This window comes from Mauremys reevesii, linkage group 1 (assembly GCF_016161935.1).
Source record: "Mauremys reevesii isolate NIE-2019 linkage group 1, ASM1616193v1, whole genome shotgun sequence".
Lineage (NCBI taxonomy): Eukaryota > Metazoa > Chordata > Testudines > Geoemydidae > Mauremys > Mauremys reevesii.
In genome coordinates, this window is record NC_052623.1 from 52,151,299 (window position 1) to 52,169,291 (window position 17,993).

Genomic DNA, 17,993 nt, shown 5'->3' on the forward strand with positions numbered 1-17,993 from the left:
CCTTTCTTGTAAAAGTTTTGTTTCTCCTGAAGCCTGCCCCAAACTTAATTACTTTGTCTCCCTAGCAGAAGGTATTTATAATTCATCAAGTATTACAAAAGAATGCATTTTGTTAAGAACAGTGTGTGCAAGAACAGACCAACTTACATCATCTGAATTCTCTGGAGGCCTTTGGTTCACAATCACCACTTCAGTCTCCACACTGAGAGCTTCATTCTCTTCAGCTTTAACTTGTTCTACCATTGAGGCAGTAGATACACTGAAAATGCCATGAGTATTGACACGGACTTTAACTTTCACTTTAGACCTCTCTCCATCTTTCTGAGCTGCCACATTTTGGACAATGTATCTGCCTAAAAACAAAGGGGATACACAAATTTGTCTGTGTCATTTTAGCTATTTTTCTAGTATGGTATATAGCATCTTTCACAAAAACTGTATTTCCATACATTTGATGGAGTTAATGGAGAAGAGAACGCAAGACGTGAGGCCTAGCTCAGGCGGAGGAAGTTGCAGAGAACTGTCATTCTAACAGTGGAGAGAGGTAGGAAGAACTGATGATCAGGGAGTGAGTGTAGAAACCTAAATATTCCAGTGTGGGTTTCAGTTTCTCTCCCCCTCAATTTCCATACCAGATGCGCTTAATCTACAGACAAGATGTCTCCCTCCCCCACACCCCAAATACACAAATTTTCAGCCCTGCAAACTCAGCCCAAAATCTGAGTCAGAACTGGCCACTTTGTCTCATCTGCACCACCACCAATGAGAGATTCTAAAAGCCAGATTAGGCCCTCAACATCTCTGAACCAGCTTCAAAGGGGTAGTCATACATGTGGCCCTGCAACTGAATTTAAATAATTCTATTGATGATACACAAAATGAATAAGAATCCAGCCAGTAATTGAGGGGAAGATGAGGGATTAAAAAAAAAAAACTTTCTGAATCCAGACTGTGGTCTCCAGTCACAATGTAATAGAAATATAAAATAAAAATAATGAAGAAAGCTCAACCTCCCACGGTTGTGTTGGCTCAAAAGTAACACCCAAGATTTAAAAGGTTACTATAGTAAATGGATATGAGTGAGTCAACAGATCCTGTGTGTATTCAAATTATGCCATTTTAACATAAATTCCTGTTCGGTGTAGAACAGCTCTTTGAAAATACAGAGTCAGATCCCCCCCACACTTTTACAATCTTTACCAGCAACAGCTATCTATTAATATCCTTTGATCCAGATGTCAGAATGTGTTGGTCTTTTACTACTCACACAAAGAACTTCAAAGTGTTGTGAAACTGAGGCCTGGTCTACACTACGCGTTTATACCGAATTTAGCAGCGTTAAACCGAATTAACCCTGCACTTTATATATCGATATAAAGGGCTCTTAATACCGGTATCTGTAATCCTCCCGGAGGGGAGTAGCGCTGAAATCGGTATTGCCATGTCAGATTAGGGTTAGTGTGGCCACAAATCGATGGTATTGGCCTCTGGGCGCTATCCCACAGTGCACCATTGTGACCGCTCTGGACAGCTATCTGAACTCGGATGCACTGGCTAGGTAGACAGGAAGAGCCCCGCGAATTTTGGAATTTCATTTCCTGTTTGTCCAGCATGGAGCGCCGTCAGCACGGGTGACCATGCAGTCCCAGAATCAAAAAAGAGCTCCAGCATGGACTGTACGGGAGATCCTGGATCTGATCGCTGTATGGGGAGACAAATCTGTTCTATCAGAGCTCTGTTCCAAAAGACGAAATGCCAAAGCATTTGAAAAAAAAATCTCCAAGGCTATGATAGACAGAGGCCACAGTAGGGACTCAGCACAGTGCTGCGTGACAAGCGTAACGGAAAGCCAAAGAATCAAATGGACGCTCATGGAAGGAGGGAGTGGGGACTGAGGACTCGTGCTATCCCACAGTTCCCGCAGTCTCCGAAAAGCATTTGCATTCTTGGCTGAGCTCCCAATGCCTGAAGGGTCAAAAACATTGTTGCGGGTGGTTCAGGGTATATGTCATCAATTGCCCCCCGTGAAAGAAAAGGGAAAAAAATCATTTCTCGCCCTTTTTCAATGTCACCATACGTCTACTGGATGCTGCTGGTAGACACAGTGCTGCAGCGCTGAACAGCAGCATCCCCTCCCCTCCTCTCCCTGATGGCAGACGGTGCAATCGGCGTGGTAACCATCATCATCCCGTGAGTGCTCCTGGCTGGCCTCGGTGAGGTCGGCCGGGGACGCCTGGGCAAAAATAGGAATGACTCCCGGTCATTCCCTTCTTTAAGCTTTTTCTCTGCTGGAGATTCTGTCCTGCCTGGACTATCATAGCAGCTGGAGGCTGCCTCCCCTCATTTTCATCTCACTAAAAAAAGTCAGTGTTTCTTAGCTCATCACACAGGTGACCACGCACAGCTCATCAGCACAGTTAACAATGCAGTCTCCTGAGAATCACAGTTTTTTTAAGCAAGCCTTTTTAATGATTGATTTGCCCTGAGGACTGTTTGTTAACATGTCCGGGATTGAGAGGAAATCCTCCAGGGACATCTGGGAAGCTCTTGTTCTGCCCACCGTGGTAATCCTGATGCCCTGACCTGTCTGTGTGAGATCTGTAACCCCAGAGATGCAAGCAGTCACTATTAAGATGAAAAATCACATTCCACCACCATTCTGCACTTGCTCAGCCTGTAATTGAACAGATCCTGACCACTGTCCAGGCTGCCTGTGTATGGCTTCATGAGCCATGGCATCAAACTGTTATTTTCTGGTCTGGGAAGTAAGTCCCTTGCTGCCCTTGTGATCCACTTATTCCTGCATTCTTTATTACTTCATCACACAAATGGGGGGATAACTGCCATGGTAGCCCAGGAGGGGTGGGGGCGGAGGGAAGCAATGCGTGGGGTTGTTGCAGGGGCACCCCCCTAGAATGGCATGCAGCTCATCATTTCTGCGGGATGTCTAGGGCTCTGACCTGGAGCGGCTGTCCTCTCTGGTTCTTTAGTAGGCTTGCCCCATATTCTAGGCAGGACTGACTCTACTTTTTGACAAAATACAAAGAAGGGAATGACCTGGGGAGTCATTCCCATTTTTGTCCATGCGCCCCCGGCCGACCTCAGCGAGGCCAGCCAGGAGCACCCATGACAGCAGCAGACAGTACAATGGGACTGGTAACCATCATCGTCAATTTCTAAAGCAGCAGACGGTGCAATAGGGCTGGTAACCGTCTCTGCTACCTTGCAAAGGCAAATGAATGCTGCTGTGTAGCACTGCAGTACCGCGTCTGTCAGCAGCATCCAGTAGACATACGGTGAGAGTGAAAAAAGGCTAAATGGGCTCCGTGGTTGCCATGCTATGGCGTCTGCCAGGGCAATCCAGGGAAAAAGGGCGCAAAATGATTATCTGCCGTTGCTTTCATGGAGGAAGGATTGAGTGATGACATTTACCCAGAATCACCCGCAACACTGTTTTTGCCCCATCATGCATTGGGATCTCAACCCAGAATTCCAATGGGCGGGGGAGACTGCGGGAACTATGGGATAGCTACCCACAGTGCAACGCTCCGGAAATCGATGCTAGCCTCGGTACATGGACGCACACCGCCGAATTAATGTGCTTAGTGTGGCTGCGTGCACTCGACTTTATATAATCTGTTTCCAAATACCAGTTTCTGTAAAATTGGAATAATCCCGTAGTGTAGACATACTCGGAGAAATATATTAGCTAGAGCCAATTGCTGCTGTGCCAGCTTCCCCCTACAGTTCTGGTTCATGCAACTCAAACCATGCAACCTAGAACTTTGAATATGGATATTTCCTAGTTTTAGTTCAATGTTTAACAACTTTCCTCTCTCATTGAGCTAAAACCAGGAAATATCCATATTCAAGAGTTCCAGGTTGCATGGTTTGCGTTGCATGAAGATGTAGATTGGAGATAGAGTCTCTGCCACACCCGCAGAGAGATGATAGAGAATTATGGTGCATGATTAATTGCCAGTCAATAAAATGCTATTGTAACCAGCAAATATTGGATTATAGATTAGTCAAATGTGTGAAGCTGAAAAATTGATTTCCTTACACTCACTTTTCTAGCTAGCAATTGGAGACTTGAATTCAGATTTAGCTACTTTTTTTTTTTTTTTTTGGTGTGTTAAAGCAGATAAACTGGAGCAAGCTCAGATAGTGTTTTGAGACATATTTAGAAGATTAAGACAGAGAAAAAACCTGCATTAACCTTTTCTTCAGAGGTGATTACATACAAGTGTCCTCTTAGTCAGAAGATCTGGTCCCTTTGCGTACTGAGTTATGTCTGTTTACTTTACTGACTGAAGTCAGTTCTAAATTTTATTTTGTCTTGCAAAAAGAATACAGCTATAGGAGCGTGACTTGCATTCTCTTCTGGCTCACATGTCACAACTACTAACTCAATTCTGAATGAAGAAACTAGCTTGATTGTGTGAACCAGTACCAAACTGACTTTCAAATTCCAGGTAAAGTTTTCAGGGTTGAAGTTAAATGTTTTTACTTGTAAAACTGTACATATGTTATTAATTACTGTAGACAAACATGAACCCTACAATGCCTTTGTAACTGTCACAACTGTGAATGTTCCATCTAAGGAAAAAAAGACAAAGGGAAGACTCTTATATACAAGCATGTAAAGATTATGAGCCCAATTCTCAGTAATCAAGGAGACAAGAACAAGTACAGGTTAATAGAATGCAATACAATTTTCTGATTAAATATTAAGGGAATCCCTACTACAGTAAAGCAATGGAACAAGTTTCCAAAGGTAGCTTATTGTTTTCTTCCACTGGAAGAATCAAAGCTTAAGTTTTTTGTATATAGGGGATGGGTTTAGGGATACTTTAAAATTAAGATGGTGGTGGTGCAAGGTGGAAAACTAGTTTGTTTTGTTTTTGTTTTTTTAGTGTTAAGAAATCCCTTGCACTTATAATGGTTTCATTCCAGTCAAGGAACTTGACATAACTGGCAGCCCTCTCTTAAGCTTGTGACATGGAAGTGTCTACCATGGCTAGGCTAAACACAAACTCAGTTCAAATGTAAATTGGGCTGAAAACATGAAAACATATACATAAATCAATGTGTTACAGCTCTATCAAAACAGAACGAGGTGGCTTAATGTTACATAATTCCAGTAATGAAAGTTATACCAAGAGATTAGAAAGGTGGCAAAGTGTCACATTCACCAGGACAATCACTTACCAATCTTTGTCTCGGGATATGGGACACCATTAGGATCAGAATAGAAAGCTTCTAGCTCAAATGGACCTTTTCTGTAGAAGGTGAGAACTTTGGAGAAAGGTGCTGCATGATTTCTGCTGAACACTTCATAAACCCTACAGTTAGGATCAAGCAAAAAGTACTTTAGAACGGGACATGTGCTGAAACAGCTGGGATTTTCCCATTGAGAAGTGTTGGATCCTTTAACATAAATAGTCCTGAAAAAGTTATTTCTGGGAAAGAATCTTTACTATCAGACATTACACAAAGACCTATATTCTAAGTTGATAATGTGATTACACATTCCAGCTATGTTAGGGCCTGGTAAGCAAGACAGTTCAGTCATGTTTGAATAGGATTTGGGAACAGATTACTAGTACATGTACAGTACTTGACTTCTTTTTCAAATGTGTCCCTCAGTTACCTTGAAATAACTATTGAAATTAAAAACTGCACTTCTCTAATGCCTTTTTGAATCTCAAAGGCTATGGTCCTGGTTACCAGCTGATTTGCTTTGTGGCTCAGTCAAGAGAGCAGAGACACTATTATTTTTCCTCCCTTGCTCTGACAGGAAGGCTGACAACTATTCATCCAGGATTCTCCTGTGTTCTGGGCTTTCTGAGTCAGTCTATTTACTTCCAATCTCCAGAAAATTTAATTTAACTCCCTACCCAACAAATCTTTTGTTGAATTCCAGTCTTGGAAACCTGGTTAGGTGGGAGGTTAACTGCCTCACAACTGAGCCACAGAAAACAAGATAGCTGAAAATGGGAATACAGTTTGCCTTCAGAGGTTCAGTCTACAACAGAACAAATAATGAGATCTGTACAGCTGCATCTTATGCGAAAAAACACAGATGGACAAGAGATTCAAGGCTGAACTAGGGGCAAGGATAGACTGGCGTAGAGATTGAGGTGTATATACAGGACTGCTGCAAACCTCATGTGGTACATTTAACAGAAAATAGGGAAGTGTTCACTCTACGTCAATGGCAAGAATTATAAAAGACAAAATTATTTTCAGATTATTATGATGAGACACTAAAGTTTTTTTTTTAAAATATGTCTTAGTAGCACATCTTGCTACAATTTTTTTTAAACCAGTTACTGAGTGTATTCTTATATCCGTATTTTTAATTAGTCAAAACAAACTTTTATAGAGGATTTTTCTTTATCAAACTATTAGGATTTCAAACTATTAGGAATATTTTCAGCTGGAAAAATGCCCACAAGACAGCCCACCCTTGAAAGGAATTGGAACGGTAGAAAATGTTTTGAACGTATGTATTAACATAGTTATAACATTAACAAGCTATAAACAGCACAGCTCAACGGACCTATAAGTTGTTAGATTATTTAGCACTGACCCTTCACGAAAGATGCACAGATGAACTTTATTCTTATATTGCGTAAAACCAAAGTCCAAATGGGAACAATACTTTAAGCTACCTACCCTTCAGTGTCATCGGCTTCTGTGTTCCACATCAGAGATATTGGGAATGGAACTGCATCTGTGACAGAGAATTCTCTCACTTTAAATGCTGGAGAAAGAATTGCACACTAGAAGGCAAACAAACAGCTGTTATGATTGGCTATGTGCCTGAATGTTATGCCTTAAAATACATTAACTTTTTCAATAAATATTATAAAAAGGAGTCCTATACTTTATTGATTGTACCAAAACAGATCTAGGTAAATTAACTGCTTAAGTGAAACCCTGCAGCGAAGGAATTATGCTCACAAAAGGTGCACGTTCTTTAGGTACAAGGGACCTTCAGTTTATCCCTTGCACTGTAGCAAAACTGCTAGTTATCCCTAAACCAACCAAAATTACTCTTATCTTAGTTCTAACACAGATTAAACTACATTTTTCTTGTTGCTTAACATTACAGTTCTCAGGGGATGCACCTGGTATGTTCCAAAGGAGTAACAGCATTACACAGAATGCCATGTGAACGTGCTGTGCATGTCCAGCAGTGAAGCGGGTTAAGCCCATTACCATTGTTTCTTGCTCTGTGCTTATGGGAGTAGTCAATGGATGTTCAAGGGTTATGGTTAGTGAGGTGGAAGACAGGAACAGAACACAAAACAAGGAATGAAAAGAAAAAAGGGTGATGGAGGTACAGAAGGAAAAAGGTTCAGAGCAAAAGCAATTTACTTTCAGGGTATGCGTACACTGCACGTGACTGTGTGTTTGTAGCATGGGTAGTCATATCCCACTCAGGCCAGCTGCCCAAGTACAAACCCATCAGGGACCCCAAGCATATACTTGGGCTGCAAGCCCATGCCACCACACCTTCACTACTAGCTAGCGCCTTTAACAACAGATTAAAGGTAGCATGGGTATGCCTACCTTTGCTACTTCACACCTTCACTTGCAGTGTAGACATACTGTAAGAGAAACAATCTACTTTCAAAGTCAAGTAAATATGGATTGCAGAAATGAGACATTCTAAGTTAATAGCAAAATGTAACACTAAGTCCAATACCAGAAAATGTTACACACAAATGTATGTATTTGTATGTTCAATGGTAGTACTCAGATGGCTTCTATGTACATCAGGTAACAAAGGAAGCTTTTACAGCCTTTGATGGATAATGCTAAATCATTTGTGCCAGAGGCGATTCTCCTAAATTTCTTAAGAGTGGATTGTTTTGCCTCTGGAATGCACCTAATGGTAAATGTTTTCTAAAACAGTATAGCAGAGAATACCCTGAACCCCCTACAAAGGCCTATTGTCTTTTTGCTGATTACTTTGTATTGTCTGGACTGGTCAACAACCACTGCCTCACCCAGTTTGCACCTGCCAGGAAGGCTTTGAACAAAGCAGAGCCTGAGCCCTCTCAGCAGCACCAACAGGACTGACTGGAAGAGAGGTGAAGTGGGGAGAGAGCGAGCAAATAAGGTATATAACAAGAGGTTTGGGAGTCTGGGAGAAAAAATGGCAATGGCTCCACAGGCTTAAGCCAGATAAAATGCAGTGACTAGCTGCAGTTTAGTTAAATCAGTAAGTATGTACAATTAAAGTGACAGAGCTTTTTAAGCATGTCACTGTTTCAGCACAAAGTATATGTTCCATTGCCTGCTTTAAGAGTACCACTTTTGCCATCTGCTATAACTATATGGTCAGTTCTCGAAAGGAAGTACTCGCAGAAGACGTAAGTGGTACTGTGAATACTGTACCTGTAGAGCACAGCCTCTTGCAACAGCTTCGTCTGCATTCAGTGTTGTGCTGACATCTTTGCCAAAGAACTTTGCAATCTTCTCTTTAACAGCTGGAATGCGTGTAGCTCCACCAACAATCTCAACAGCATTCACATCTTCCACTTTAAGCTGAGTTTGTTCCATTAATGAATGGAAGGGCACCTCTATCCTTTGCAGGAGGTCAGCACATAATTCTTCAAACTGGGATCTAGGAAAATCAGACAAAAAGCCATAGTTAAAAACTCTGGAGTTTTGCTTTACCAGGTTTTGTTAGGAACTGTTTAAAACTGCACATTTCAGCAAAAAGGCTTTATAAACTAAGCCACCATGAACAGATTTTAAAGCTGTTTAATATTTTTAAAGTTAGTGAATTTAGTGTTTGCATATGTGCCAAACTCAAGTGATGTCCACAGAGACTAGCAACACTATGAATAGATACCATGCAAGTTTTCCCACATTTCTCTCAACACAGCTCAACTATATGCACCAGTACCTGAAGAGATCCCTTCTAAAGCATATTCTGCCTCTATGCCCATCATCAGCCTTTCTGCAGAAGCTACAGATAAAGGGGCAAACAGTGTTGGTGATTTTTGTGCTGTGAGCTCTTGTGCCTCTAGTTTCTAGGGAAAAAACACCAAATATCCACCTGAGATAGTTACTTTTGGTCAGTAATGACTGGGAATGAGTGTAAATTAGTAAAACAGTCTGTATAACAATCAGTCAGCCAGTCTGCTGTATAGTGTTATTCTGCCCTCCAGTTCCATCATGGTGTGCATTACGGTATTTGCATATAAAACAATAAAGCTCCATTTATCACCAAGGCTGAGATCATCAAAGGGGATTTAGTTTTAATTAAGGGTGTGTAGCCAACTTCCCTGCCCTGCTTTGAAAGTGTCAACCCATGTTTGTAAGTTAAATGTCTTTCTGTATAAGTGGTGAGTTTCTGTTTCTACAGATGAAGAGGGCAACTATGTTACTTTAATTATTGCTTCAGTTTCTCAACCAGCAATGGGAATTCAAAGCATGTACAACATCTCACTTAGATGAATTTATACTCCACTTTAAATCCATGATTTTCTCTAAAAGGAGGCAGCCAGTCAGTGTGAGATTTTACACCTTTGGATTCTTTTTAATAGAAATCTTTTGAATTTGGGCTCTCAAATACACAAAACTTGGCACAAAAGTGAATCCTGAGTAGATCTGGTGTAACAGGCAGGCTTTTTTTTGTTTTGTTTTGTTTTTAAAAGGTTGGATTTAGGGTAATTTTTAGCTATTCTTCACATTATAATGGACAGTGTGCTGTGCAAACAATTGGTTGTTGAAAAAAGTTTGCAAATAGAATCTTATCCATCAGGAGCTACACACTTTTCTGTCACATTTTATTCCACAGCAGAAAAGGGCTCATAAATGGATAGTTTTCTCCAGCAGTAGCTGCACTTTTACACCCCTCCCCCCAGATTAAAAAAAAAATAAAAATAAAACATCCCTAATTAAATATTATAAAAGGACCCTAGGAAGCTAACTGGTTCATGATGAAGTTTGTATATCATGACTGACATGAACCATTCCTGACACGAACCATTCCTGACACGAACCCACAAAAACAAGGAATTACGATAAGCCACTTAATACATATCTTCCACACACAAGTATGTACCTCACCATTACAACTACCATCCACTACAGACCACATTTCACATTGCCCCATTTCACCCTCCTGCATGCACCACTTTACCAATTTATTTTTTTCACTAACATTAATAGTTGTTGACATCTGGAGTAGTAGTTGGCTGTATTGGGAGACAGCAGTTTGCTAAAGGGTTGAGTACAGAAGGACAGTTAAAAGGAAAGATGGAGGATGACATTCCTCAGAAGACAGAGTTAAGATTGTGGTGTATGGTAGCAGAGGGTATGCACATTAGGTGGGTTAACTTTTTATTTCCTTACCTTTATGGATTTGTATCGGGTATGTTGTGTGTGTAGCAAAATTAATTGCTTCAAACTACAAAGTATTTTGTGTATTAAGTCTAGCAGGTTTACTTCTAGACCCAAGGTGATAGTGCCTTGTACCTAAAAGTGAGGGCATTTCAGATTAGGAGTATCGGCAGGCACTGCAACATCATTGTTTAACATTGTACATTTGTTTCATTCATATGGACATCACATACATTATGTAATCAAGTCTGAACTACTATTCCAGCATCACAAAAAAGCTGGAAGTATTCACAACAAAGATTAAATTTATAAGTGGCCAGGATTGGCCACTGTTTCAAAGATAATCCATGTTTAATAAACATCTTAGTATAGATCAGGGGTTCCCAAACTTGGTTCACAGCTTGTTCAGGGTAAACAAAGCATCTCACGGCCCACCAGAGGCTTACCCCGAACAAGCCACGAACCAAGTTTGGGAACCCCTGGTATAGATGGTCCCTTTTCTTCTAGGACTGTGGAAACAGAGAATCCCATCCACTGAGGATTTGCTTTAAACACAGTGTTCCCTCATTTTCCTTTAGCTCCTATTCACCTGTTCATCTTTCCAGCCACATCTCTATCATTCATAAAGCACTCAATGTTAAGTGGGATTTCCGTGCTGTTAGAGCTCATTAGCTTCTTCAGTTTCTCACACTCCTGATATAGACGAAGAAGAGCTCGAATTGTTGATTTCGGATCCAGTTTATACTTTGCTTTTATTTCTGCACAAAAGTGATCAACTAACTTTTCATCAAAGTTTCTCCCCCCTAGGAAGGGATCAAAGGCTGTGCCAAGCACCTGGTTTGAAAGAGAAAATAGTTTAGTTTTACATTTGACAATCAGACATTACATTGGACTTCCACCTATGCCAGCAGGCCTTTTTTAAAAACAAAGATGCCAGCACATAGGCTTATTTCTTCCAATGTGTAGCTTTAAAGATTTAGTAAGGTATTAGTAGAAGTTGGTCTGTACATCTGTAAGTTGGAAGTTTGTCTTAACAAAAAAACAAACAAAAACAAAAAAAACCAGCCTTTCTAGAATGGGTGACAGTCCAGTGTCATCAGGGCCTTAGTCCACACATAGGTTCAAATGGCTTATTACAATCTCAAATGACTATACTCTGGTTACAAGTTAATCAATTTACAGCTTCAGTGTAACTGCAACATAGTATAAGGAGCCAATATTAATGGTGCTAAAATCCTTAATGTTTGTATCCACCATATCACTTTACACATATTAAATACTTCCAAAAAATGAAGCTGTAAGTTGTATATTTTAGTAGTCTTTACATATACTGCCACTAAGAGATTCTCTTTTTAAAACATGGTCAGCAAGTTCAAGTGGTTTAATTGCTTTAGTTGTTTCAGTGTACTGTTACAACTATTTCACGTGTCTACATTAGAACAGTTTTCAGGTCACTTGAATCCCTGAAAAAAAACTAATTCACAGTCTAGAGCAAGTATCAGAGGGGTAGCCATGTTAGTCTGGATCTGTAAAAGCAGGAAAGAGTCCTGTGGCACCTTATAGACTAACAGAAGTATTGGAGCATGAGCTTTTGTGGGTGAATACCCACTTCGTCGGATGCATGTCAGAGCAAGAGCAAGACCTGCTAACCAATAGGAAGAGATGTAAGGTGTTGTACAGCCACGTTCTGTTTGGTCACCATTTCAATTCAAGCACATTTTAGTGGTACAATTTTTTCCCCCTTTTTCTTGACTGAACTTTACATGGCCCATGGAGTAACACACAAAAATGGATTATCAGCTGACTACCTTTAGTTTACCCTTGTTAAAAGCACAGGCTGATACTTGAAATGCAGAATGTCCCATGTCAACAAACACCACGATCCGTGGCTTCTCTTCTGGAGCTGGAAGGTCTTGTTTATAAATTCCATAGTTAAGAGCCACTGTAAAGCAAGAAGCATCAAATGTTATCTGCACAATCACTAGTGGATCTCCATTCAGTGCATCATTCAGCTCATCATTTTTGCAATGGTGCACAGTCACAAAAGGTAGGTTCTAACTAAAATGTTTACATATATACATTGCTATATCTACTTCCTAGCACTAATACTTCATATTACATCTACCAATGAATTTTCTGAGCCCTGAGTACACAGCAAAAGTAGATTAAATATTTATATGGATGCTGACAGCCACAATTGCACTGACAGTGGTTTTATATCCTTTAACAAAAAATTCTGATGACAAATATTATGAAAACGTTCCTCATACAGGCAACTTATTGAATAATTTATCACTATGATTCTTCTTGCACATTCCTTTGAGGAGACAGGATCCTGGACTAGATGGACCGCTGGTCTATACTGCTAGGGCAATTCCTGTCCTATATGTGTGGGTCAGGGGAAGTTAAGTACAGTACAGTAGAACCTCAGAGTTACGAATACCAGAGTTAAAAACTGACTGGTCAACCACACACCACATTTGGAACCAGAAGCATGCAAACAGGCAGCGGCAGAGACCAAAAAGAGCAAATATAGTACAGCACTGTGTTAAACATGAAACTACTCAAAAAATAAAGGGAAGTGTAAAAAAATTTGACAAGGTAAGGAAACTGTTTCTGTGCTTGTTTCCATTTAAATTAAGACTGTGAAAAGCAGCATTTTTCTTTTGCACAGTAAAGTTTCAAAGCTGTATTAAGTCAATATTTAGTTGTCAACTTCTGAAAGAACCACCATAATGTTTTGTTCAGCGTTTCAAACATTTCAAAACTACGAACTTTCCCTCCGGAGGTGTTTGTAACTGAGGTTCTGCTGTATTCCTATTAAGTCACCTTAGGAAGCAAAGCTTTCTCTTTTAACCACCTTCACAGCACCTCATGACAGAAGTTTTATAGGTCAAGAAAAAAATGGCACAAGTGTTGTAACCCAACTCTGCTTTTGTGACTGGTCTATTTTTAGCAATTCTTAGTTTGAATTTAGAGTATCTAAATGAATCTCCATTAAACATACACTTGCTGGAATATGTTTCCTTTGCTTTACCTGCTGTCATGTCATTCATCAGTCTCAGACAGTTTAGGCCAACAATCTGAGCAGCATCTAGGACAGACCTCCTTTCAGCATCAGTGAAAAATGATGGAACCTGAAGAAATCACGTGGGAACAGAATTACCATTAGAAAGTCAGACTTTCAACACAAACGTTTGTTTGAAACACTACCCATTCTGCATCCCCAAAAGGAGGTATCTGCCACTATATCTAGCAACTGCAAGATTTTAGCCCAAAATAAAGTTACTTAAGACCCTGATTCAGCATAGTACTTAGTATAATAATAAATAATTGGAGATATACCTACCTCCTAGAACTGGAAGGGACCTTGAAAGGTCATTGAGTCCAGCCCCCTGCCTTCACTAGCTGGACCAAGTACTGATTTTTGCCTCAGATCCCCAGGTAGCCCCCTCAAGGATTGAACTCACAACCCTGGGTTTAGCAGGCCAATGCTCAAACCACTGAGCCCACTGAAGCCAATAATTAGGTACTATGCTGAACTGGGGCCTAAAAGCACATGCAAGACCAATCAGTAAAGTAGAATATTTTGAAGAGAGGCATAATGTAGATGAATCAAGCCTAAATTAATTTTTGACAAGAAATGGAAAAAGTAGTCAAAGCTACTCTGATGTTAACGTTAGATGCAGCATACTGCCAAACATTTTGAGTTTAAGTTCTTTGCTATACTTAGAACCAAAGAAATTTTCCCAGTGGCACGGTAGTGCCAACTGCCAGATCATTTAAAATAAATATTTAATTCCTTGATATTTGGGTAGCTTGATAGAGCATTCACAATATTTCTGTCCAGGCATTTTAGCTTGTTCATCTTCATGGTATCTGAGCAACACTTAATGTTACACCTCCTATCGTCTTTTTCCTAATTACAATGCTTTTCAAAGCTATTTTACTTTAACATAAAGTTAGTATATTAATATGAAGTACTAAATCTGTATTTTAATATTGGCTGTTCATAACTTCCATTGCTTTATAACAAGCTCATATATAGAATACACATTTTCCTTTTTAGAAGAAGGTTCTGGTAACATTAAATCGGATATGTACGTTACCCTGAGCATACAAGTACTTGAGCTGAACAGCATCTTAAATTTATTTAAACTAGAAATCTTCAGTGATTACAACTAGGGAGATTAATGTCTCTATTGGTCCAGTGTAACAGAATTACTTACAGAAATAACACAATCTGTTACTGGCTTTTTTAGGTTAGTCTCAGCAGTCTCCTTCAACTTAGTCAACAGCATAGCTGTTATCTGTTCCACACTGAAGAAATGTTCCTCATCCATGTACATCACCTGTATAGCAAAAAAAGGGAGGACAATTTCATTTTACTTGCAGAAAAGCAAAGTACCACTTAATAGTTCTGGATGCTCTGCTAACCAACAACCCTTTCCTCCAATCTTAATGCACTCACACAGCTCATTATACAGTTACAGTGAGAATACACCCCTCTAGCCCCTTGAGTGTTTGCAGATGTCATTGTTTCTACACATTGAGTATAATTGATAAATGATTGAATTCCCCTGGATAAAATCGCTGGCAGACGACTTACAGCAATTCAGATAATGGTGTAAATTGTAAGTGTCAATTCATGAGGCTAGCACACAGTAATGAATCACTATTCCAATAAGTTAAAAGTGGCCAGCAATTTTCAAATTGCTTACCATTGCAGAAAAGGTAAGAAATTATCTACCAAGAAGCATTCAGTTAGGAAGAGTTCTTCACAACAGTATTAAAAACCATTTACTTAGGAGCTTCTAGACTATTTCATAAAAGATTTTCCCAAAAGATCTCTATGCTCAAAACCTAAGATTTGTGTTATCTGTTTTGGTAGCCAGAACAGTCTGCACTTCAATAGTTCAAGTTATATCCAGGAATCAAATAATATTAACAAACTTAAGACAAAGTTAAACAAGTCTTTACTCATATTGCTTCCTTCCTACAGACATCTTTGTAAACTGAAATGGTTGCGAAGCAGAAAGAAATACTACTGTAAAATCAATCAGTTTTAAAATACCTCTGTATTTCCCTTCCTTTGTGTATTTGCCTTTTTGTCATCTATTCTATAGTACAGTAAAGCAGAATGCTTTGTAAGACACCCTCTTGTGGACTCCCAACATCCCAGTCTCCTACTGCTTTGTTCTCAAAACATTTTTCTCCATGGACAAGAAAAAGCTCCACACAGATTGAGAAAAAAATTGAAAGTGACTGTCACAGTACTGTTCCTCTTATATACAAGTTAGAAAAATTTGGTATTGTGTTAAAGAAAACTAGTTAAACTCATTCACATTAAAGAGATACCTAAGTATGTACCATTGTTACAACTCACACTTCAGATAACTATAGATTAAGAAAAAAAGTCTCTTCAGTTTATTTTGTGCATTGCCCATGTTTGTGTGGATCTTTCACAGAGCACCAAGGAAGAGAGTTTTGTTTTTTTTTTTTAAAAATGGAATTGTGACTACAAATATCACGCTAATTGGCTGTGGAATCTATGGGGCAGGTTTAGTAAGTGAATCTATTTTTTGTTCTTTTAAAAACTGACTAGATTTCAGATTAAGTTGTTCCTTTAAAATCATGGGATACTGTTTTGATCTTCCGATGTACCAGCAAAAAAGTCCAATCTAGGAGGTGGATAGAGACCACTTGTGTGTATACTTGTGTAGTTTAATTATATGATCACATACCCTATCAACTCTATCATGACTTTTTTCTTATAGCCTTAGATACACATCACATATTGAAACAGTCTCATTGGCATAATGGCCACTGTATTTACCTGACAAGCTTCTTCTATGCTAAGTTCTCATCTCTAGGTCTCACTATTATTTTATTAGGCCTGGCGCACACTTCAAAGTTTTGCTGGCACACCTATGTCAGTTAGGAGTGTGGGGAATAAAATAAAACAACACACCCCTAGCTGACATAGCTGTGCTGGCAAAAGCCCACATGGGGATAGTCATACCAGTAAAATGGTTCTTTTGCCAATATATTTTATTTTAATTGGGGTATGGTGTATGCTATACAAGCAAAATAAATCTTTTGCCAGTATAAGTTGCATCTCCACAAGGAGGGCTGAGAGGCATAGCTATAGCATCCTTTCTAGTGAAGACAAGGCTTTAGTCTGCAATAGATGTTGCAGGAACAGTATATGTACATTTACTGCAAGTGTCATTAGGGTCTCTGTCAAGTAATAGTAGAGGTTCTAACAAAGTGTATAGCATTAACTTGTATTGAGAAACAGTATGCCACCATGTAATCAGGTTACAACAGTGCATAGGCACAGCGGGAATTAAGAACAGCATTTCCCTGACTTCAGTGCAGAATTATGTAATCCTATGATTATTTTAATAGTTTTTCAGCCAGAATGTGTAGACTGTGTGCACAATTGCCACCAGGGAAGCTCTTGTCTGAGGAAGTATTTATAACAAAAGCCTGACTCTACTCTGGAGTAAAAAAAAAGCTATTCATCAGATCAAAAGCCCTTCTGGTACAGAGATGAAGAATAGCTTTTATGGGAATTAATAATTAAAATCCCTTACTTTCATGAAGTTCTAGAAAACAAACCCTTTCCAACATAGCTATAGAAACTGGAAAGCTAGACTGCAAATATGACACTTACCTTTATTCCAACTCCACCGTTTTTCATGGGAACCAAATCATAACTCAAGCTTTCTTTCTCCTTCTGAATAAAAGGATCATCAAACGCACGGCCATGGAATCTCTTGAAGTTAGATACTGTGTTGTTAGCATGAGTAATTTGCTGCAAGAAAAAAAAAAAAAAAGGTATCTTGAATGCACACTTAACCTGCGTATTAGTAAAACCATGGCAGTGTCAGATTGCTAGCCTCTGTTCCTAAACCAGTCAGGTTTACTCTTCAGAGACTTGACATCTGACCTTTTTTCCTCTAATATTAAATTATGTAGGACTGTAGTTTTATACAGAAATATACTGGCATAAGAGGTGAATGACCATTGCATTACAGAGTTTACAGTTTAAAGTCTCAAGCTGTTAAAATACAGAAAGTCTACACCCTGGTCTGTGTAACAGTTTGAACTATTTCTTTTAATCTTGTTAAAAGCCTTTTGTTCTCTACCAACTCCTGATGACTTATAGTACCCAGCAAATACCAACAATCTAAAGGTAGTAAGTCCAGAGATCTATCTATTGACGGAGACTTGGTTTGTTCTGTCATCCCAACACAGAGGAAAACAAGGGACTTGGAAGTGTAAAATTAACTACAACAAACCTCACCAGGAAGGGTACTTGACATCTATTTAATGTGTAGCTCTATGGTCACTCAAGTTGGAAGCACTTAAACAGCAAAAGTAATTCTTTTGCACTTGTTGCCCATTGCATACTAACTTTAGTGACTTTTAATGAACTGATTTAGAGTTTAAAAAAATCTTTAATTTTCAGGTTATCAAGATAACTGTATGTACCAATGAAGAGACTTTTTTAAAGTAATCACATGCCATTAATTCTGTAGGATATTTGAGACTATTCCTGCAGTCTTGGCCACAATTAAGCAGCAGCAAGTCAGTTAGCATGCCACACTTAAACACTG

At 39.3% G+C, this 17,993-nt stretch overlaps 1 protein-coding gene across 1 annotated transcript in view; it reads right to left on the reverse strand.

Moving 5' to 3' along the window:
- The window catches only part of HSPH1 (heat shock protein family H (Hsp110) member 1), a 30,320-nt gene that overhangs the window by 8,694 nt on the left and 3,633 nt on the right, over nucleotides 1-17,993 (reverse strand). Inside the window, exons 3-11 of the mRNA XM_039533733.1 lie at nucleotides 17,048-17,188; nucleotides 14,598-14,720; nucleotides 13,406-13,505; nucleotides 12,177-12,310; nucleotides 10,958-11,202; nucleotides 8,413-8,641; nucleotides 6,682-6,788; nucleotides 5,212-5,345; nucleotides 148-353 (exon numbers count right to left, since the gene is read on the reverse strand). Coding sequence (XP_039389667.1) covers nucleotides 148-353; nucleotides 5,212-5,345; nucleotides 6,682-6,788; nucleotides 8,413-8,641; nucleotides 10,958-11,202; nucleotides 12,177-12,310; nucleotides 13,406-13,505; nucleotides 14,598-14,720; nucleotides 17,048-17,188 — 1,419 coding nt within the window. The remainder of the gene's footprint in view (nucleotides 1-147; nucleotides 354-5,211; nucleotides 5,346-6,681; nucleotides 6,789-8,412; nucleotides 8,642-10,957; nucleotides 11,203-12,176; nucleotides 12,311-13,405; nucleotides 13,506-14,597; nucleotides 14,721-17,047; nucleotides 17,189-17,993) is intronic.